At 42.5% G+C, this 24,554-nt stretch overlaps 1 protein-coding gene across 1 annotated transcript in view; it reads right to left on the bottom strand.

Moving 5' to 3' along the window:
• The window catches only part of LOC114550946 (fidgetin), a 32,538-nt gene extending 10,575 nt beyond the window's left edge, over nucleotides 1-21,963 (bottom strand). Inside the window, exons 1-2 of the mRNA XM_028571946.1 lie at nucleotides 21,780-21,963; nucleotides 20,833-20,863 (exon numbers count right to left, since the gene is read on the bottom strand). Of these exons, the coding sequence (XP_028427747.1) occupies nucleotides 20,833-20,857 (25 nt within the window). The 5' untranslated portion in view covers nucleotides 20,858-20,863; nucleotides 21,780-21,963. The remainder of the gene's footprint in view (nucleotides 1-20,832; nucleotides 20,864-21,779) is intronic.
• Between the last annotated feature and the right edge of the window lie 2,591 nt (nucleotides 21,964-24,554).

Genomic DNA, 24,554 nt, shown 5'->3' with positions numbered 1-24,554 from the left:
ATATCTTTTTAAACATCTGTCCCCGACTGAGTGTAGGAGGAGCTGCATGACAAGCGATAACTTCATCAAAAGAGACCTGTTTCCACACACCACCGGGGAAATCTTATTCAAATCCTTATCAAATACACCAGAGGGCATCTTTTAACCTCTAAATCGCTGCACAGAAAAAAAAGCCTGAATATGCGCTATATGTAGCTATTGTTTTGCGGGTGTGTGTATTCTCATGCGCGCGGGCCTTGTGTGTGTGTTCGACAACCTCCGGACCACCTTGTTAATGAGTCCAGCACACTGTGACTAAGCCACGGGCTACGCTGTATTGGCACACAACCTACAGCAGAGAGTCAAATAATGTGATTAGGTCCTCCAAAAGGCAATTAATTATGAAATTAGTCATGAGCTGGTGTCACACACGCGTGCGCGCACGCACACACACACACGCTCACACGTGCACACACACACACACACACACACACACACACACACACACACACACACACACACACACAATCAAAACTCCCTGTGTTCGTCTGTAATGCAAACTCTTCAGAGCAACAGTTGCAGGAAAAGTGACGATAATGTAAATATTGAATTATTAGCAGCCTTGAGTTGTTTAGAAGTGATTCAAAAATGTATAAAATAACAAATGTGTGAGCTAAATTCCTCTTCCATCACCAAAAAAAGAGACAACAAAACTGTTCTGCAAACCAGACTTCTCCTCTGCACATAACCAACAAGCCCAAATCCACGTCTTTGAAGCCGGGCAATTCAAGCTCAGCCGCAGCTTACCATTACAACTGCTAGTCTGTCGCAAAGCAACGACGACAACAACAACAACAGATAAGGGAGTAAACAGAGCGAGTTCAAAGTCTAGACGGCGAGCAGTGACCGGGAGAGATGAGCTGTCACTAACTCAAAGACAGTAAGAGATTGCTGTAAAGATGACAGCTTGGAGCTGCGATATAAGGATATCTGACAAATGACAGCATCTTTAAAAAAAAAAAAAAAAAAAGAAATCAAATATTCATTGTAATCTGTGATCTTTGACCTTGTGATAAGTTTCCGCTGCTCCGACCATCAAACTCTGAAATGTCTTTGTGGAGCGGGTTTGGAGTAAAAAGAAATTCAGCTTTGCGAAATAGGCTTCCTTCTGGTATGTAAATGTTAAAAATATTAGGGTATATTTAATGATGACTCTAAATTTAGCTCGCTGAAGAAATCAGCTATAAATCTCTGACTAAATTCCAGAGGCATATCATCGCCCCCCCTGCCAGCCAGTATCAGATCTTCCTTCGAGCTGTATAAATTGACACTGTCTAAATTTCCTTTTACTAGACAGACTATTGAATGGGTGGGTTAAATGGGTAGGGCGCAGTTAAACAAATGCTCCGGATCAAGGAAATTGTGCGTGGCTTCTTTTGTCATTCAGAGAGGAAATTGAGAGATATTCGGCGGGGGCTCGGAGCCGCTAACGCATGGCATTCATCTATAATGCACTCGGCCTGTCCGTCAGCTACTCCATTTCCTGTGACTAGCGCAGCGTGCCTAATCACCCGGCTCGACGCGGGGTTCCTTCCTCAAAGACAGCCCTGCACACACACACACACACACACACACACACACACACACACACACACACACACACACACACACACACACACACACACACACACACACACACACACACACACACACACACACACACACACACACACACACACACACACACACGTGCGCGCGCGGTCACCCAGGCAAGAATGAAGACAGACACAGGCAAACAAATTATTCTTATCTGGGGGACAAAACATCTGTAAAGACTCTCGACATCACAGTGCCAGGAACAAATCATCAGTGGGGAGAAAAGACATTCCTCACTTAAACTGAATGGCTTATTACCGATCCATATAGCATTATTACACGTATTAACTTAATAAAGCCATTTATATCAACTTGTACAACCCAAGACATACTTTACTAAGTTGTTACAACTTATAAACCCCTACTAATGCATAGTTCATTAAAGCTTTATAAGTTGTTACTAATGGCTTTATTAAGTTAATAGATCTTAACAATAATCCACATACGATTTATTAACTTCATAAAGACACAAGTAACGCCTTCTAAACCCCTAGGAAAGTATGTCTTATTTAGGATGAATGAGTTGTTACTTCTGGCTTTATTAAGTTAATAGAATACCAATCCATAAGCAATTTATTAAGTTTATGAAGACACAGGTAATACCTCAAAAACATTAATAAAGTATGTCTTAAGGATTAATAAATTGTTACCTTGGCTTTATTAAATTAAATTAAATCATTTATTAATTCTGATCTATAAACAACAGTAAACAATTTATTCAATTAAAGTTGCTACTAATGGCTTTATATAAAGGATTATGAATTGTGACCAATATCTAAAGTAAAAAAAAAAAGTGTATACGTTGTTACCAATGCCATATTAAGTGAATTAATCTATATTTATAAGCATACTTTCTTAAAGGTTTACAAGTAGTTAATAAAGTCTTTACCACGTTAAATCCTTATTAATTCCTATTACTGCTATATTACATTCAAAAACTGAAATCCATTAGCAACTGCTTAGAATCTTTATTAAAGGTTTACACATTGTTACTAATGGCTTTATTAAGTCATTACATCCATTATTAACTCATACTGATCTCCAAAGGCATTGGATACCAACTTATTAGCTCAATAAAACCACTTAAGGCATACTTTAAGGGTTTGTAAGTTGCAGATTTTAAGTACAGTATGTCTTTTTAGAAAAAGTGGAAACCAAGTGAAAACCAAAACGTGGTGCCATCTTCACATTGCAGTTTAACGTAGTGGCAGGCAGCCCATACAGCATCACAAGCTGAAGTTACCGATACTAAAGTAATGCCTGACAGACTAACTCTGCTTACTGTGTACGACAAGTAAATACTGTAACATCCTCCTACGGTGGTGTCAGTTAGAGCTACACTGTCCATGGCTGCAGTGTTTGTCAGGAACATTCCCTTCAAATTGCTCTGAGGCTGCTGCTGATGTGCTCCTACCTGAGGCGCAGCATCTTTCAGAGTGCCACTGAGGTTAACATGGGCCACATACTATCGATACTCCTCTGACGCCCAGATCCATACCTGTGAACCACCACCACTTTGTTTACCTGTGTGTTCAGTAATTAAAATAGATTTCTGAGAGGAGGCCTAATCCTTTTAGAAATGACATTGATCCGGCTACCAACGCATGAAAGCTGTGCTATAACTTTGTTGCGGTTTTTATTCCCTTCCTCTACGCTCTTCCCATACATGCGGCGTTGAGGACGCTCTCGCACCTTCCTCCTCGATGCAAACTTTGGAAAGTCCTCAACGTGAAGGACGTCATTTAGGGCCGGTGGGAGGTGGGGGGCTGCAGTAGAGGGGTGGCAGGTGGAGATAATAGAGAGGAAGCCTCTAACCTCGTCTAAAGCTGTCTGTCTTCGTAAATAAAATGAGATAATTATTGAGTGAACAACATTATTCGCCGACGACGCACTCTTTCTTCTGCCCCCCTCCCTCCGGTGCAGTTGTAAATCTCAACAAACACGGTGCTTTTGGACATTAAGTGCTCACTAAGCACAGTGGATGCATCATATTTCAAGAGCAGGCGTTGTGTGGGTGAGGAGCTGGGGAAAATGGAGTGTAATGGTTATCCATTATCTTATACGGCAACGGCGGCAATGATCATTTTCAAGTGACTCATTTCTGGAAGTACCTATCTATTGGCCACTTTGAGAGAAGACTTTGATGGCTAATCCAAAACAACTATTCAGAGGTCATTTACTGCAGCAGCGCCGAGACACTCTGCACAAGAGAACGCTCCAGCCTCCCTCATTATTCAAATACAATCCTCAGGAAGATCCACATCACAAACAGCGGTGCCGCAGCCCCAGAGTGGGCGATTACCTACACAGCATACTCCGGTCCAGAGTGGAAACATTAACAATGCATCAACAAACGAATATATCACAATTGAAGGAAGAGTTTGAAAGAGATATTTGTCAAGGGAATTAAATAGTGATACTGGAGTGTATTAACATATCAATGATCCCACTTGTGGAAAAGCTTCAACAGCACCCAGATACTAAGTCGTGTCTGCGAGAGAACTTTCATACTATTCAATCATATTATATTATTCTGCCGAGGTAAATGTATTTTAAGAAGTGTAGGTGCGATGTTTGCTTGTGTGTGGTCTCGTCTCCACATGAATGGTTACTTAACACCACACTGATTTCCCCTCAGCAGTTAGAGAAAAACCAGCCGATGCTCAATGATGCATCACCGTGTTTGTTGCCGCCAGGCTGTGTGTATGTGTGTGTGTGTGTGTGTGTGTGTGTGTGTGTGTGTGTGTGTGTGTGTGTGTGTGTGTCTGTGTCTGTGTGTGTTATCATCGCTGGCACGTAGACAGACAGCCCAGGAGTGACTGCCGGAGTGTCACCATCTGTGGATGCATTTATGTCTGTCTGCACAGGGCTGTGTGGGTCTCAATGTGTGTGTTTATGTGTGTGTGTGTGGGTGGTTTGGAGAAGGTGGGGGCTGTGGTGGCGGGGGTGGGGAGAGAGGGTGTGCACTCAGTCAGACAGTAGACTTGGACCACGGCTCCATAGTTTGTTACTTCTGACAACAGCAGGCCAATTCGGTGCCAAATACTAACTACGCTGCAAAGTTTTAACGAGACGACAACAAGTATTACTTTCTACAAAATAAGTAAAGCATTGTGCTAAAGAGCTGAGAAAATTCATGAAATAATGGAAAAATGTAAAGACGATATTTAAACTGGCATTTCATCACCAGGGCTAATAAATACCAACATTTTCAAAGCTGTCAAATGACTCGTTAAGACAGATTTTTGCAGTGGAAGAACTTGGCAAGCAAGCGAGATTAGAGTTCAACAGCAGTTGGTGGAGATTAACGCCCGCCGTGAGCGGCGCACGTGCGAAGGTGTGTGCGTGTGTGCGTGCGCGCCTGTGGTGGGGTGTGTGGATTACTGAAGAGGCCCTAGCTGGGATAACCTCTACCCCCAGCCTGTGAACTCGCAGGATCCTTCACAGTGCATGTTTGAAGTGTCAAATCCTGCACACTTCATATAGATTCTGGTAAGATCTGCCAACTCACCGTGTCCCAATAAAAAAAAAAGAAGGAAAAATCGCTTGGACTCAGATCCACATAAAAAAAAAAATTCCACTTTTCTGCTTCTCTGCCACAGCAAAAAAAACTTGAGTCGTTGCATGTTAGGCTTTGTGTGTCGGCAGAATATACGGCATGTAGTGCTGACTGACAGGATAGGTGAAAGTGAAACAAGAGGACATGTCGCTTAAGTACAATGCATTTGGATTCCCACTCTACCGATAGCTGCTATGAGCTCCAGCCCACACCGAGTCATCAGGCTGGTCCTACAGCTGCTTATTCTCCATCTGAAACGGAATGTGCTGTGCATCTGCAGCTCCGGGTATTAGAAGGAACGAGCGCTCAGGTACGACGGCGGCGCGCGCACTTGAAGCCTGCGCACATCTTTAAATCCACTGTGGCTCGCATTATGCTGGAATTCACACAGGTTGTCTAAACAGTCAAACAGCGGATCAATACGCCCATCGATCGGTGGCATTGAGACTGAACTGGTCGTGTCGAGGGGGCAGGAGATTCTCACTAGAGCTCTCTGCAGGCTGCCGGCTGGAGGACGCACGTACACACACACACACACACACACACACACACACACACACAGACTACACGGCTGAGGATCTGGTGTGGTATACAATACAAATATGTGGGAATGCGTCCATACAGATTTATGAACACACTCATGCGCGTCTCTCCACTCATATCTGCCTCTCGAACAGAAACTCTGGCTTCCTTGGGACACTTCCGCAGCAACACTACAGCATTCATCTCATACGAGCAGATTCAGGTCCTGTCTCTTCAAGTCAGAGCAGTCTGCCAGCAGTTTGTCTCAAAGTGAGGGCATCCAGTCAGCTTCAGCAGCTGAATATCAAGCTGACGGCCGCCGCGGCTCCTCGCACTCGACTGACACAGTCGATAGCTCTGCATTATTCATGGGGACGGCGGCGGCCGATGAGATGGCCTCTCACTGAGGGCTGGATTTCAACAGTCCCAAACTTTAAGCGTGACACCTTCAACAACTGCTTATCGTCAGCGAAAAATGACAACGTGAGGCACAAGAAAGGGCACGCAACTGCAAAGGGGAGGCATTTGAATTTGTAAGCAAATTCAAAGGCAAACGTGCGAAATGTGGAATGAGACTAAGTTTGACATGATGGTTTGAAGACAAACCGTTAACAATGAGGTGTTGGCGCCTTTTAAATAAAATGGAACAGAGCTAAAATAGCCCCACTCTGACAAATGAAGGACAAATATTTAAGACTCTCTTGTCAGCTCCTCTTGTTTGCTATCAAGTCAATAAACACGGATCACAAAGTTAACATGAAAACCTGAAGCGTCTCTTTGCGCTAATAAAAAGAAAACAAATCATAATTTCAAATGTTGCTCATCCGTGTTTGCTGATTTCCATTACACAGACTAAATACATCAATTAGCCAAACTGAAAAGAAAGAAGAAAAAGAAAAAGAAGAAAGAAAAAAAAGACAGTGATTTGGGGTAAATCAAACAAGACGCAAAGAGAACCAGAGGCAATGAAAAACGTCAGGCTGCTTGATATCAGATCTCGGAGGAGGAATTTGATGGGCACCGATGAGCAGAAGGCATCTCAGGAGAATTGGACAGAGGAGAGATTTAATGTGATCATAGGGGACGCTCATCTTTCAGGGAACGGGGTAATAATGAGCAATCAATAATGTCCTTAACAGAGTTAGAGCGAGTGGCTGACAGCAGATGTAAGGCTCCGGCTAACAGGCTACGTCTGATCTCACATTACCACACTGGATCTGGGTTTAACACACACACACACACACACACACACACACACACACACACACACACAACTGCGTACAGTCTGCATGTACTGTACATGCGTGGACACCAGCATATGGACCAACGCACCAACATATGGACACGCATTTCCTTTCTGTTTTTCTCAGTCACTCACACACATACACACCATCACACACACACACACACACACACACACACACACACACACACACACACACACACACACACACACACACACACACACACGCTCTCCTCAGGTGACATCCACCAGCATCGTGTCATTGTCTATCGATCAATAGCTGTAATCACATTCACAGGCGAGGAACACGGTATAGGCTCTGTACTGTGAACACAGGCATCTCAGTTTATGCGCCGACGGCTGATTTCACAGGCTACAATGACAACCACCGCTGGCAGATTCTCTCAGCTGTAGTAATAAAATAAAAAAAGCATGCAGTATAAAGTATTTGAAGCTCTGTACTCTGCCACCTGCTGTCTATATGTAATAAATAAAATGCCATCGCCACCTCGCCAATATTAGGAAAGCCTACTAATTCTAAAGTAGGGCTGTCACTTTTCACTTTTTATTCAAATTAGAACTATCATTACACCTCAAAAGTAATATCTGGTATGTAATGATGCGTTTACATTTAAAATCTCCAGGCCGTGCCTCGTACTCTAATTTACTGTGCATCTGACCGATTGCATCAACTCTTACCCATCTACGCTATTGCTCTTTTAGGTTCTTTTAACGCAAGATAGAGATAACTAGTATGCTCTATGCTACTTTTAGCCCAACGGATAATAATTAGACCAAATTATCTGAGGAGTAACGGAGGAAGCAAAAAAGTAGCTCTGAATTCGGATCATTTTCAATTAGTTGTTTGGTCAATAAAAAGGTCAGAAAAACAGTAAAAAATCGTCTTCCAAGTGTTTTGTTTTGTCCGACCAACAGCCTAGAGCCGAATGATACTCAATTTAGCATCATATAAGACGAATCACACCTAATATTTACACCAGAGAGGAGCTATGAATTTGGCTTACTAATCCAGTAATCGACTAGTCATTTTAGATCTAATAAGCAGCTTTTTAAACTTTGTCTTTTGATTGGTTTAACATTCTTAGATGTCACCACTAAGGCCAGGCAGCCAGTAGACTTCAATTCCCCAAATTGAAGTTTTTGCATGAGGCTGGCCTGAACAATTCAGTTCATTCCACTGCTTAAGCTACAATGCAGCTGAAAAAATGTGAAATGCTTGATAAAGGTCTGGACATTCCAGTCAGTGTTGAAGTTGAAATGTGCCCGGGTTGTAGTTTGTTGCTGTAGACTAAAGAGGCCACTTTATGTACAGAAGCTGCCGATACTAAATGTGGACACAACATTTCTAACATGAATTAACCTTTTACTTTGACAACTCTGCATCTTCAACCAAACCTCTGCTGCCAGAATCACTTTTACTACGCATATGGAGTTCCGTATGTTAGGTGAAAGTGTAGTACTACAGCACCCATCAGCCAACAGAAAAAGAGATATTTCATCCCTCTCTGCTCACTATTTTGCATATTCCCTACAGTTCTGCCCGATCCAAGAACCTTGATAACAGTGTGGATGTGTGTGTGTGTGTGTGTGTGTGTGTGCGTGTGTGCGTGTGTGTTGGCAACTAAATGTACTTTCACATATTTTCAGTGCAATATTTCTTGCAGCCGCTGCGTTAGAAACTTTTGTTGTCACGTCTTAAGAGTCCATAAAGAAGATGGATGGATAGAATATGATCAGGTAGAGAGGTTGAAGAATAGCTAGAGAAAAAAAAGGGTGTGCAAATTAGCAGTGAAAAAAAGGACGTGCAGTATTTTTTGAAGAGATGAGCTGTGACATAAGATAAGGAGTGACTCTGCTGTCCTGTTGGAAGGGGAATGTCACTGAAGTCCCAGGAGGGAGATGAGTCAAGGCAGAGGAACAAAGGGCCAATAGCACAGCTTGATATTCAGGCCATGGTATTTTCATTTTTGGAAAGCTGTCATGATACAGTAATTTCCTGCAAAATGAAACCTATTTTGTTAATCCCTTTTTTTTTTACACTCAAAAGTGAAGACATATACTCAGCCAGCAGCCCTCCAGTACCTGCATGGCTGAAAAACCGATTGACATTAGGTCTGCAGATGCTTTCATTTTGTAAACAATATCATGCTGTTACAGATGCTCCAACCCTTGTCAACATCTTGTGCAACAGCTGACCAGATGTGTCAGAGGGTTTCAGCGTCTCCTAGCAACAGTAAAATGTTCTGGCACCACGAGCAAATCTGAAACCACAACACTGATTTCTCTACCGTGTCATGTCATTTTCTAAAGGTTTGCTGTCCAGCTGAACTCCAAATAATGCTCCAAATGCACATTTAATTCGGTGTTTATTCTGTGTACATTTTACACTCGCTCGCATTGTTGGGCCCAGATTTCCCTGCGAGTGCCCCAACACTGCTTCATCACGGATTACGGCTTCGGTTGTTAGTTGCGCTGAAGCTCTCAGACCTGGCTACGGGCCTCTTATCTTATCAGTCAATCGGCAACAGCGTGCAGGAAATGAGACACGCGACAGTGATACTGCCAGCAACGCTCATCTGTCAAGACACGCTGGCTCAATTACCATGCCGCAGCACAAAGACTCGCACAAAACAGGACGCGCGGCGCGGCGCGGCGGTGAAGTGGATAAATTGAATTGCTGACGTTATACAAGCTAAGTCATTAGTTGCGTCCATATAGGGAAACCAAAAGCTCGGCGGAACGAGAGCACAGGAGGTGTTGTTTTATTTGGTGTAGCTGTGCACAAAAGGAAGTGATAAACTTCTTGCAGCCTGGGCATAATTCTGCATTTTTCTAATCATGATTGTGTGTGTGTGTGTGTGTTTGTTTATGATGCTACCCCCTCATATTACTGTACTTGTTTGCTGCCTCTGTCTGGAGATAGAAAGAAAAAGGGAGGGGGGCGGGGATATATAAAGAGAAAGAGAGACAGAGACAGAATGGGAAAGAGATACACTGAGAGAGAAACAAAGACTGAAACAAACACATACAGAGAGAGAAAGAGGGAGAGAGACCGAGACAGAGAAATAGGGAGAGAGATTGGGAGGGATGCTGATGTGTGTACTGCATCCCAAGGGATCACTTACTCAGTATAGACACAGCACTGGAGGACAGAGCACAGCAAGGGTTCATTGGCCAAAATCTCTCCTCTTTACACACACATACACACACGCAACCCCTCCAAGCTAAATTCCTGTTAGCACTCGTCCTCTGAGGATACAGCATTGACTGAAGTGGAGTGAATGTAAGAGGACGGTAGAATGAGGGGAGGAAGAGAGAAAAAAATATATAAAACGGAGGGATCAGGAGGAAGCAGCAGGAGGAGGAGTGTCCACCTGGCCAGTGTCCAGGGGAATTAAACAGTCTGTTTACCGCTCTGAGCGCCTCAGCAGCGCCATGTTAGCCTAATGGCACGGACATGAAGCCAATTGATTTGTGGACCAATAGACCTGTCCCACAGCACAGGCAGATTACCTAGATCACTGGCTCCGCATCGAGTAGACATCGCTTCTCATTCGAGCCCCACAGGCAGCCGAATGTGAACAGGGTTTAATGTGCGTCTGTGTGGGCATGATTGCATATATGTACACGTGTCCCGAGGATTAGAACACGAAGCAAGGGGGCTGGTTTATGTCCGTACGGGGTTCATTCTTAACTTGCATTTGGTTGCGTATAGGCCTAGTTTATTGTATTTTTTGAATGATGATATACATAAATCAACGTAATAATGGTGGCTTTGGGTGGAGTTATAATGTTCTTGGCTCATACTGTGTTATTTTACAAAATTCTGCAGCCCGAATTAATAATTCTGAGCAAACTGTAGCTAAAAAACTGACAAAATTCGTAAAAGATCGGATTTTTGAAGAACCTCATAGGGCGGAACAATTGGAGGAAAACATCTTATATCCATTTTTCTGACTAATCCTGTGGTTGTGTCTTAAATTGTGATTATTGATTGAATAGAATCAGATTAAATGATGCAGTTACTTGAAAAATACTTGAATGTGATCATGACATAACATGACAAAAGTGCTGTTTTCATTTAATGATAACAGCTGACAATTTTGTGATATCGGACTATCGATACTACCGTTAACGTTAAGTGCGGTGACCTTTAAGTTTTACAGAAGTTTCTTTTTTCATTTACACTCAACACCTGACGAGCTACCTGCTAGCTAACAGTTTAAAAACAAACGTAAAGCAATGGCCAAGATTATTTCTGTAGAAAAATACTTCCTCAAAACTATCTTCAGCCAAGCAGACATCAACTTACAGAGAGAATATTTAAATAGAAAGGCAAGAGTTTCTGTTTTGTTGTTATATAATACATACATAAAAAAATATTATTATTAATAACATTGCAACAACTTAAAAATGTGTTAAAAACTCAGTTTATTTTCTGTTTGCACTGAACATCAATTCCATCATTTTAAATGTTGTCTAAAATTTGCCATTCTGTCATCCATGTTGTATTGAAAAGTATTTCTATTATTATCATTATATCGATTTCGCCCATATCGGCCAGCTCTACTGGAGCCTTCTCAAAACCAAATGTGATTGAGTAAGAATAAATGTATGATGATCCACTAAATTAGTTTCCTCTGTTCTGATGAAGTTGTCATACATACATACATATACACACACACACACATATATATATATATACATACATATATATATATATATATATATATATATATATATATATATATATATATATATATATATATACATACACATATATACACACACACATACATATATATATATATATATATATATATATATATATATATATATATATATATATATATATATATATATATATATATATATATATACACATACACACACACACAGTATATACCTGATGTTAAATGTGGCTTGGGGAGTTCAGTGAGCAACATTTTCCCAGACGGATATAGTTGGCTGCATGCACGATGCCCATTTCTGGCATTAACAGTGCACATTGTTCCAAATTGAATGATACACCCAAATATGAAGAAAAAAAAAAACCTTGCTGCAGGACAATGAAAGACCACACACACTTGAAAATACAGTTGTCCATGTGTACGGCCGAGGAGTGAGAATAATTCCACATTCTCCACAGTTTTCACTCATGTCAGTGTCCCAGTTGATAAGCATGAAAATCCATTTATCTACAAAGGAACTGTATGGTCCATAGTGGACAATGTCTCTTTCATGGTCCCTTGCAAGCTCTTTTTTTTTCGTCCACAAAGCCACCCAACTGACTCCACCACGTCTGTAATAGGCCACATTCATTTGATATAAACACATCAAGGGAGATATTGCAGTGGTTTAGCCGTGCATCAAGAGAAGTGGTGCTGGTTCATAGAAGCAGCAATATGCCCTGAACATAAAAGAACAATGGACCCAAGGCAGATGCAGTTAGGCAAAAAAGAAAAAAAAGAAATAGATACAGTGGCCTGGACATGAACACCAAACATGTATGCTTGCATGGAAAACCATAGGGAGACACGGTACGGCTCACTGTCATCATCATTCAGCCTTTTTCTCCTTTTGTGAGTCCAGACTGCAGAGTGAGCAGGAGGACGGAGATCCAGAATTAGGCCTCTGAGGATGAGGAAGAGGAGCTGTCAGATTACAGATTAGAAGGTGGGGAAGAGGTGGGATAAAACATGCAGTCTAGATGGTAGCCCGACTAATACAGCTCACAGCTCGGCTAAGGGTGTCAAATTTAGTCCTGTGGATTATAGTGTGGTTAGAGGGAAATGTTTAAAAAAATAAATAAAAACGACTCTCCTGGAGATCCCTATTCAAACACGTTCCACACTGGTCAATGTTATTCATTGCTCATCTAATCCATATTTGTGTAAATGAGGTGCACGGAGCTTTACAACACCAGGCAGACACAAAAACCTTTGAGACTGTGGTATTAACAATGATGCTACGTCTTAACCACCCTCTGGCTAATGCAGCTAATGAATGAGAAAGCGCTAGCAGGCTAAGGGCTCTAATTCTCCTTCACAGGCTATCATGTTGCAGCCCGGAGACAGATCAATACCATTTGCTCAACACACAGGAGGCCTGGGAATCTATAAAAGGGCTTTTATTGAGTAATTAAACACCCATTACTGTCCCGTGCAGCCAAACAATAAATTTGATCAGCCTCTCAGGCGCAGATCCAGCCGTGATTAATACTCAGTGCATGCATGACATAAAAGACCACAATGACAGTTTGCAAAGTCCTGTATAGACCGTTTGACGGAGCAGGGACAGGGACAGGGCTTAGCTGCTGACGGCGGCAGTTTCAAGGTTGCTTAGTGGGGCCGGACCATATGAGAGCTCGGTGTGCAAGGAGAGACAACCTCGGCTGTATGACCCTGCTGGTCTGGGATCCAATCCCGCCAGTAGCTGCTGTCTTGATGCCGCCATAGCAAGCAGCACGCCCTGCTTCCTGCTAAAGACACAACATCTTACGGCAGTGATGAGCTTCAGAAACTGCTCAGACAAAAAGTGATATTTCAAACCTCTTTTTCTTTTTGCACTCTGGAATGTAACCTTCTAAAGGCTCACAGTACAGTTAAGTTACTACTTCATATGGCACCGATATATGTCTAAATGTCATTTTTAACGCATTTTAAAATCATTAATATTCAAAATTAGTAATTGGTATAGGCTTAAAATACACGTTGGTAAGTGTTGAGGCTGTTGTTTAAAGAAATACATTATTCATCAGCTTACACATTAACACTTTAACTCCCTTGTTATCATTTATAAGCACTATATAAATATTTAACAAAGGGATTGATGACACACTGTAATGTAGTTCTAAGCACATATATTGAATATATATATATATATATATATATATATATATATAAAAAAGTATTAATAAATATGTAAACCTTTTCCTAAAAAGGTGTTTATTAACAAGCTATATTAAGATTAAAGTCCCTTTGAGTTGCTTTATTTTGCAAATTGATCTTTGCAGGTTAGACAGTGTGTGCGGGAGTTTCTTTACAACTTCTGACCAACTCGTCCCTCTCCGACGCACCTGTCTTATGCTATAGACGTGTGGAGTATTGGTCTTTTCAAAATGTATCATTTGACTGACATCCTGTACAGAGCAACGCAGAGGGCCTGATGCTTGTAGGGAGAAAAAAGAAAGACTATTTTGACCAATACCTCTATTCTCACATGACAACCAACATAAATAAAACCTTCTTTTTTTTCCTTTTAAGCAAAGTAGGAACACTATTATGTCTTTTCAGAGTGACTGAGGGCTGAACAGTTTTTTCCCCCAATTTCCCAACGTCCTTTTCCACACTTGCAAAATTGAAAAACCTGTTACAATCCCATCCTTGTTGGAGAATATTTAGCGTTGTTGAGCCAACAATATGGCATCTGGGTGATTCTCCTAAATATGAATGGCCCATTCACAGGGCTCAATGGAGTCGCTTGGCAATGGCCCTTCTTCCCCTCCCTCCTCCATACTCAAAACAATATTCAGCGCAGCAGTCTTGGCATTTTTCCCCGAAATCAACAAAAGAGGAACTCGAAGCTGTCCCTGAAACCCTCAAAGCATTAAGCCTCTGTGAGATGCAAGTACTTGGCACAAGCAAAGCGATTTAACAACAATGGGCAAATCATACAGTGCTTTGTGAGATTTAGGGGATACAATAGCACTCCGTTTCCAAAGCACACATTAGTAAGCATGTCATTGGGACCCCCTGGGGGATTTGAGCGGCCTAGAGGATTGTGTAGTGAAGAGGATAAATATATGTTACTGGGCAAGAAGATGGACCACTGCCAATGCCTCCCTCACGCACAACATACTGTGGATTATGAGTTGTGTGGAATACATTAATAGAATAATCTTCTGAACACACAAACTAACCCACAAATTGAACCCATTTGGCTTGTTAAGCATATACATTGCAACACATCCAAAATCAATTTACAAGCATTTAACAGAGCGCAAGAGGTTCGGATGAGGAGAGATTCTCGCCTTACAAAAAATGTTCGCCCGCTATGAAAATAAAACAAAAAAGCCATACTTGTTATAAATGTGCGGCGCTTGCAGCCATGCTGACCTCTGAGTGCTAAACAAAACCAACAACGGACAAGCAGACACCCACTCAAAAGTCAATACCATGCGTGCCTCCTCTTCCTCTTGTATGGTTAATGCATGATGCCAGGTAGGGGAGACAGACGGAGAGTAGGATCTCATTATACGCTGCACGCTATCATTAGCTATCTACCACATGTGTCCATCCTGCCAACAGAGTTGTACAAGCAACATCCTAATGCTCTCGCATGCTTCCGGTAGGGAAACTTGGCCCACACACACACACACACACACACACACACACACACACACACACACACACACACACACACACACACACACACACACACACACACACACACACACACACACACACACACACACACACACACACACACACACACACACACACACACACACACACACACACACACACACACACAAGCATACAAACCACTTTCTTTCCCAGCCGGCCTTGGTACATGTAGAGAAGTCCTTTTTAAGTCATTTTTCAAGTACAAATAGTAAAGATTCTCTGGTTCCTGCTTTTCTAATAGGAGGATGATCTGCTTTTCTCTGCTTTATATGACTGTAAACTCAATATCTTTGGGTTTTGGACTGTTGGTCGGACACGAGATATTTAAAAACGTCGCCGTGGACTCTTGGAAACTGGGATAGACAGATATCAATTGTCTGAAGATTTATCGCTATTACAATTAAACCCTTAGTTGTGGCTCTAATTAAAGGCGTCACCACATACATACAGGTGCAAGTTAGACATGACGTAGACTAGAGCTGAAACGATTAGGCGATCCAGAGAAAAATAATCAGCAACTATTTAAGTGATCTATTAATCCTTTCAGTCAAAGCAAAAACATTGAAATAAATGCTGCAGTTTTTCAGGTTCCAGCTTCTCAAACGGGAGGATTTGCCACTTGTTAATGTCATATATGATAAGAAATTAAACACATTGGGGTTTAGGAGTTTTTGATGAGACAAAACAATACATTTGTAGACGTCGCCTTGGCTTCTAGGGAGTTGTGATTGGTATTTTTTCACTATTTTTTTGACCTTACACAGACCGAGCCATTAATCAAAAAAAAAAAAAAAAAAAGCATTGGCAGATTCGATAATGAGTTTAATTGCTATGTAGCAACAGCAGTTGTTTTTGCTCTCGCTCCCTGTTTGTGTCCATCTCCCAGAGGCCACAGGCAGCTCAGAGATGCTGTGCCACACGCCCAGCCACTCATCCTTTGTGTCCATCCCCTGGCAGCTTGCCAAGCTCAAAAACACACACACACACACACACACACACACACACACACACACCAGTTCTCCCTCGAACCCAATGAGCCATTGTTCATTAACGCGCACACACACACCTTTGCTGCCACGCAGACAAAAGTGTCCGACTTGCTTGCCGCTCGCGCAAGATGCCTCGCTAATCAAGACGTTCAAGCTGAGCTGCAGACGGGAGGTGGGGCTGGGGGTGGGGGGGGGGGGTTAGCAGACGGTCACTATCTAGCCCGAGCTCACTGCTACCAAAATCAGATCATCCAGCCAGAGCCAGACTGAAGAGCAGCAGCAGCGAGAGATTACAGTCAGATCCTTCCTCTCTCTCCTAGCTGTCATTTTCTTTGGCCCTTGTGGGGGGAAAAAAAAAGGCTCTCGTTGGCGTCCTCCATCGTCGGGCCAAATGAGCGATGAGCTCCTCCGCATATCAATGCACAATTTAACTTAAGACTTCCATGGCAATAACCTAATTAGAAACCGCGCCTTCTCATTTGAAGGCACAATGTAAAGGATAAGCTGTACGCCGCCATCTCTATCGCTGTCTAATGGTGTGGAATATTCCAAAGTGGAAGTTAGATTTTTTTTTTTCTTCCTTTTTTTAATAAGTCCTTAGCATATTTAACACTTCCACATGCTGAATGTTTTAATACCTGCCTGAGAATCCGGGCCATGGGTGGTGGAGATTGCTGGTAAAGAGTAAAGGGAGGTGAGCGGGGGTCTGCTCAAAATTCAGAAAAGGGGGCAGCGGATTGCAAAGAAGGTAGGAGGGAGGGGGGGGGGATCTACAGCTTTGATTTGATTAAAACCTATGAAAATGACGCATTACATAAACCAAAGAAACTTCAAACATTTTGGGGGATTCGCAGTTCAAAGAAAGTGAGATAATGCTTTTTAATGCTGGAATTAACATGGAGATGAATTTAGCTGAATGTCTCTTCATGGCTGGAAAATAAGAGGCGGAAAAATTGGGAAATTTGGTGACACTGATCTTAGATCAGCTTTGGCTCTACTGGCTTTAAAAAGGTTCCCGGCTGTTATTATAATGACCCCGATCTGATCGTGGCGCTGCCATGGTCTTTATTTCATCTGTAAATGTAGTGACTTTTCTTACTTTTTATTTGCGACTTGAAAACGGCTGTTAGATCATTTGAAATGCATTGTTCAGATGCAGATTTGTAGACTTCTTCTCCAGGATTTTTTTTTGGGGGGGGATTTTCTTTTACAACACCTAACTCAACAGTATCAGTAACATCACATGCTGAGCATTGGTTAGAAACCTGCTAAAACTGTGATACATCAAATCATCATCTTGGTATAAAGCATCACAGGTTACAGCAGGTTCCGCAGTAGTGAGCTGAAAGTATTATTCCACCCTGAGTCAGTCTTGTGTGGATAGCCCTCGCCTTAAGTACACCCATCAGATTTTGACTGGATAATAACCAGTCGGCACTGGGAGAAAGACATGAGGGCAGAATGGATATAATTTGTGCGTGAGTGAGTGTTTGAGGAAAGGGTTGACTCCAATTGCAACACGAAAAAAAAAAAAAAATCCACCAACCGACACCAACTGTCAGTCACAGCAACACTGAACCCCCCCAACCACCCTCCCCAACTAAATCCAAAAAGCCAGTGTACCAATACTGAAGGAGGAAAGGAGGGGGAGAGAAAGAGGAGGAGGATTGAGTGGATCATGGTGTCAAGGATTTTTTTTAAGGAATAGGCGTCCACTCATCGACGGAGAAACGTGTTTTCGGGCAGCGGCGCTACCGACAGCTGCCTGCCGTCTCTGGGAGAGGAACTTAGATCAGCAAGGAGGGGCCTGTCAGAGAGCATGTAGGGAAACGCACAAAGACTTACACAGCCGCGCTACAGTTAGCTGACACACACAGCCCCAGCACTGTCTTCTGGGACGGGAGAGAGAGAGAGAGAGAGAGAGAGAGAGAGAGAGAGAGAGAGAGAGAGAGGAGGAAGAGAGATGAGGGGAAAATAAGTGGACAAAGAGTGAAATAGATGAGAGAGCAAGGAGACAAGACAGGCTGACGCACTGTCGAGCAAACGTGGAGGGAAGAAGGGGGGGGAGAGAAAGATGAGACAGAGAGAGGAAAGATGGAGAGAGTGAAACAGACAGACGGGTCCGAGAGGGATTTGTTCTATTTGCATGCGCCGGGCTCCCATGGGGTCCAGCTCCGCTCGGCGAGCCGAGAGCACAAAAGATAACACTTAACATATTTGCTAAAAGATGACAACTCTGGTTGGGTCTCGTTTGAAGAGGCCCTTTGTCGGGACGTGCAGACAGGAGAAATCCACTGATATGGATGCGGCTGATACTAATGTCTCTCTGTGTGTGTGTGTGAGTGTGTGTGTGTGTGTGTGTGTGTGTGTGTGTGTGTGTGTGTGTGTCTAAAAAGAACAATATTTCCACACATCTGGCAGAAGTCCCACGAGGCGGGCTAGATCGCACGCCGGTGGTTCCGGGACAGTAAAACAGCTTTTAATGGTAAACATTACAGACTGATAGAAAGTGTCAGGATAATGTATTTCTACGGCCCCACTGGGAGTAGCGGAGCCACGCTCGCAGCCCACCGGCTCTCTTTATTCATTTGAGGGGAAAGTATTTAGATAAATAAAGGCAGAGTAAAGGGTTGCCTGTTTGTAAAGCACTTTTTCTTCTATTCCTGTTATCTCTCCTCTCTCTGTCCCCATTAGCTGTATCGGGGCGGGGGGGCTGCTGCCGGAGATGTGAGGCGATACGTTACGTGTATAATGAGGGGGATTATTGCTACTGTCACTACAACATGCGCAGAGCGCGGATGCAGAGGGACGGATCTTAAGCCGGGGACTGTAGCAAACAAATAGACTTAGAGGAATAAACACACCGCTGAGTGTCTACATTATTTACATTACACACAGAACCTCCACACACACGGCTGCGCCTGGGTTTTCTCGGCTCTCTCTCACACACACACACACACACACACACACACACACACACACACACACACACACACACACACACACACACACACACACACACACACACACACACACACACACACACACACACACACCATATGGTCCTCTAGACTTCTCTTCTTTAACAAAAACAGCAAAAAAGCAAGCTGAGACAACCTTGCACGTCCTCCAATATCTCTCATAAAATCACATCCACAAATCCGAATCACAAGTGTAATCAAAAACCCGTCAATTATGAACAAATTGAAATGACAACGGTGCATAAAATATGCAATTGTATATGTGTCAATTGTAAAAAAGTGCACACATGCTGCATGAGAGAAAGAGAGAGAGAGAGGGAGAGAGAGAGAGAGAGAGAGAGAGAGGAGAGAGAGAGAGAGAGATAGCAGAGAGAAAGATCAAAGGTGAAAGCTTGAGTCCTCACTAATAACTGCTACAAAAACCAAGAATGTGCAATCGTGGAAGTTCGGCCCAACAGAAAGCACATTGTGGTCTCAAACGTAACTATTCATTCGAAAAGTATCCGCTGCCATTCTTACTTGCAACAGGGTGGGATGGCTATTTTCTATTTCAACAATCCACCATTGTTCTACATGAAAGTAGAAAACACTGCCTGCAACGACACTCTGCAGCATTACAAACCACTCACATGAATCTGTGTTTTTTTTTTAAAGTACCTGAAATTTGAATGAAGGCAGGATCTATTTATTTATTTATTCCTTATCGCTGTTTAATCCTGGTATTAATGCACAATTCTCTCACTTCAAAGTGTTAATATTTGGCAACTTTACTGCAATAGAGTAAGAAACATGAAATAAAGTGTAACTAATGAATGAATTCTGATTATAAATACACATGACTGGGCAGTGATAGAGGCCTTTGTTCACTGTGACTCCAATCACATCTACTTGTTCCATTAAACAATTTCTATATTTTTATATTCAAATGAAAAGAAAAATCTGCACATAGCTGTGTGTGTATGTGAAAGCGTGTTTTGGAAAAATAACTTCTGCCTCATATCTATCTTACTCATCTGCATGTTTGATTTAAAAAAAGTTCAAGAACAATATTTGAGAACAGATTTTAACGTCTTAAAAAATCTAATTAGGGCTGCAAATTAAGCCATGTGTAATTTAAAATGTTGCACACTTATAATAATTACCAGGTGGAAGTGTGGCTGATGAATGACAAAATGCTGTGTTAGTGTGATATGAGCAATTAACATAAAGATGGAAAATAAACCTAAACAGGACTGTTACAATTTTAGAGATTTATCCTATATAAATAAAAAAGAAAGAAAGAAACGGATGCACAATTTTAAATAAAGCTGAAGGTGTGAATACACACACACAGTGAAATGAATACATATAAATACACTCAGTGTGCGGTGTCACCTTCACCAGCTACTGGAATTCATCTTTACATTTTTACACCTTCTAATACATTAATTAAAAAAAAAAAATTGCACAAGTTAATGAAAAGAAATCCACCTACCATAGACGCTGCTGCTGCTGATCATCTCGTGCTGGAACAGTGAGAGGAAGAGGGAGAGGAAGAGGAGATGAGAGCATTGGAATTAATTTGTGACGGATAAAAAAGATGTCCCCTTCAACCAAAAAAAAAAAAAAAAAAAAAATAGAGAAAAATGTTACAGACACTTTTTCTTTTTTGGTCCTAGCACTGCTCGGATTTCAAGCCGTGTGAAAGGTGGGCCCTTCAAGTACTGGAGCGAGCAACTCAATAGGAGAGGCATCTAACCTACATGCATCTCATTAGAAAGTGGAGCCCGGGATGACAGGCAGCGGTGGGGAGGGGAGGAAGGGAGGGAGGCAGGGGGAGAGGGGGGGGCACAGGCAAATCAACTGGTGCAGCTCAGTGATTGTTTGGGAAATGATGCCCGGACACAAGTTAAATCTGTTGATAACGCCCTAAAAATCCCAAGCTTGTAAAAAAATAAAAAAAAAATATATATATATAAAAAAAGCATGCTGCGGTGACATTGTATCCGCTCTCTGCACGCATGCATAGGGCAACTTGTTGTAACCGTAGCGCCGCAGCCGCCTGATAGAGGCTGGAATAGCAAGTTGTGTATATTTTTTCCTGTTGAGTGAGTGCCGCACAGCCAACACACAGAAACAGCAGGCAGCCAACCTACAGTGCGGCTACGTGTCCGTGCCCTGGCGATGTAACCGTGGCGCAGGTGCGCTCCTTGAAAATCACATTTAAAAAAAAAAAAAAAAAAAAATAAAAAAACGTGCACAGTAATTCACGCTCAGTATCGTTAGCGATACGGGAAACTTGTAAAATGACTAACCGCACATGAATGCATGATACTGAGGTAAACGTGTCCTCTAGAGCCGCGCTGCCCGGAGAGCCTGTCTGCTCTGTCCACTCTGTCTAATTGCAGACGCAGCGGATCAGACTATCCTTCTCCTCCTTACCTGCTTTTTTTTAGCGACAGGTCGACCTCTCACGTGGGGGGTTAGGGTCGCATCGATCCCGGGGAGGGGTTCTGCTGATGAACGGGGGGTGCCGAGGTTAAGCCGGGTTGCGTGCGAGCTGAAACCATCCCAAGTGAACGCAGGAAACACTGACCACAGCCACTGCCATGTTGGAATTTCACCAGCCCTGAACAGCTGCTTCTCAGACTGACCAGTACGCTTCCCACTGCGCATGCGTGCAAAGGGGGGTAAAGCAAGAAAGAAAAAAAAGAAAAAATCCTCACTTCCAGTTATTGCCCATAAGGTTATTAGGGGGAGTCTAGTTTGTAGTGCGTATGGGAGTCCAAATGGTGAGAAAGATGAAGCGTAGAATGAACAGAGAAGTGTTTAGAAGCCAAAAGAGAGACTGAGGAGCAGCACTGCACTTTAACTAGTCGCGTCTACTGACTTGAATCCAAATTTTTAACAGATTAAAGGTGAGACAGTCTTTCTTTTTCTACTGCACACTAACTTTAAAAGCATTTGTGACAAGTTGAGTCTTTAATCTGTGGAGGTAGTTTGTTGAAATGGACAGTGTGTAGCCTATACTAGAATAATCACGAGAGCCATTTATGCCAAGAAAGCTGTAAATTGTGGTTGCAAATGATATCAAATGATGCAAACTGGTTTAGTGGACCAATCTGAGTATAGTGAGGATAAACTCCGCTCTAAAGCCTATTGAGTGTGAAAACAGCCCATCTATAGGACACTGGAGGCCCCCTAGAAGCCCCCTGGCCTGAGCTTTGGAACCCACTGAAGTGCACATGGGGGCAAATCTGCACACCCGCCTCCCCGTCTGCCCGAAATGTGACTCCAAACGCGCCTGCAGTGTCCGTGTATCTCCCCGTGATAATTATAGCAGCAATATGGAATTAGCAATTGAAGCCCTAATTAGAATGAAAATGTCCCAGTTAGCCAGTTATCAAAGCATCAGCGGGGAGAACAGATTTAAACAAGACATCAAAGATGGAATAACTATCGGTTCATTGTTCCTAATCACACCCACACTGAAAATGTGGTCATATCAAATTTAAGGGGTTAATAAAAGGGTGTAAATAAAAATGTGGACACAGTCATGCCTCACACACACACACACACACACACACACACACACACACACACACACACACACACACACACACACACACACACACACAGAAGGTCAACTGAACGCACGCGCTTCTGCACGCGCCCCTGCACGCGCCCCTGCAGTCGAACATGAAGCCCTGGAGTTACCGCTGAGCACGTATGTAGAAAAGTGGATGGTTTCCTTCCTCCACCTGCTGTTATTCCCAGTCTGTGTTTATTAGAGCAGCGGCTGCAGCAGATTATACACTCCTGCAGGCCTGAGCGCTCTATTACTGAGAGTTACAGCTCCACCTATCACTCTCTATTGTCTATAATTAATTGTCTTTTTAACAATTCCATCAATTCATTAAATTTGTCAAGCCTGCAATGCAATCAAGGTTTTGTTAGCGTAATGAAAATGGATTGAAAACTCAACTAATCGCTGTGTAATGGCTTTGTAAAGAAGTCTTTTTGTTGTGCAGTGCTAATTATTAGTTAGTAATTAGACAAAAGCCTTAAATTAGCATCTGTAATGTTTAAGTGAGGAAAACAGGGCTGTGTAGTTTATTGTGCAGATGTATTTCCAACCGTGCTCTTTCTCCTCTCTGATTAACATTCTGAAGGCTAAGGTATGATTCAAGTGTGTTGAATATGCAGTGTTGCTATAAAAGGCACACATTGATATGGAAAATCTTACATATGGGACATTTTCAGGTTAAATCTATGACATATTTTCTGATTTGTGACGACAAACCGTGTGTGTGTGTGTGTGTGTGTGTGTGTGTGTGTGTGTGTGTGTGTGGTGTGAGGAGACTTAATGGCAACATAAATCTAAATAGATTTTAGACATTAGCCATTGGAGAGGTAATGATGTAAGTCTGCCACTAATGAGCTTAAGCTCTTAATTGAATAGGAGGGGGATGGAGAAACGCGCGCACACACACACACACACACACACACACACACACACACACACACACACACACACACACACACACACACACACACACACACAAAAGGATCTACACACAAAGACACATCCACACACACCTACAAATACAATCCTGTGCTGTTGTGGGGTGTTTTCCCCTCCCTTTGCTCTCCGGGGTAATGAGGGGGGGAGTCACAGCTAAATTTCAACTCCAGTGCCTGCGGACTTCAGTGTCGGCTCTCATCACTTCACCACTGCACTTTTTCAGCTCCCCCCCCCCATACACACTCCATAAAATAAAAAATGGACAGATTTAATATTATTCCTCATGTGTTATTTATTCAATCACTGCTATAATTGATATACAAGTCATTTTTCTTTAATGGGAGGCAAAAACAAAGGCGTTTTTTTCCACAATCGCTTCCAAATCAAAGGACCCATTGAATGTCACACTAATCAAACCTCTACTGCAAATGTTCCATATTCACAGTATTAGAGGAAAAACATGCAACAAATCCCCGCTGCTTTGATGTCCCCCATTCTAGACACATTTCATATTTTTATTCATCTCTTCCAAATAATTATCAGCACTTAACCCCGCCATGTCTGCCAAGACGTAAAAATGTCAAAATCAATTTGGATAAAGGAGAAAGCTTATAGGATAAAATGTCCCTTCTTTATAAACTGTGCATTTAAAATAGACCATGTTCCCTTGGTAATACAGCCTATGAACATGT

The sequence above is a fragment of the Perca flavescens genome, chromosome 24, assembly GCF_004354835.1.
Source record: "Perca flavescens isolate YP-PL-M2 chromosome 24, PFLA_1.0, whole genome shotgun sequence".
In the NCBI taxonomy this organism is placed as follows: domain Eukaryota; kingdom Metazoa; phylum Chordata; class Actinopteri; order Perciformes; family Percidae; genus Perca; species Perca flavescens.
The sequence above is the reverse complement of the archived record's forward strand: the minus strand, read 5'-3'. Positions and strand labels throughout refer to the sequence as shown.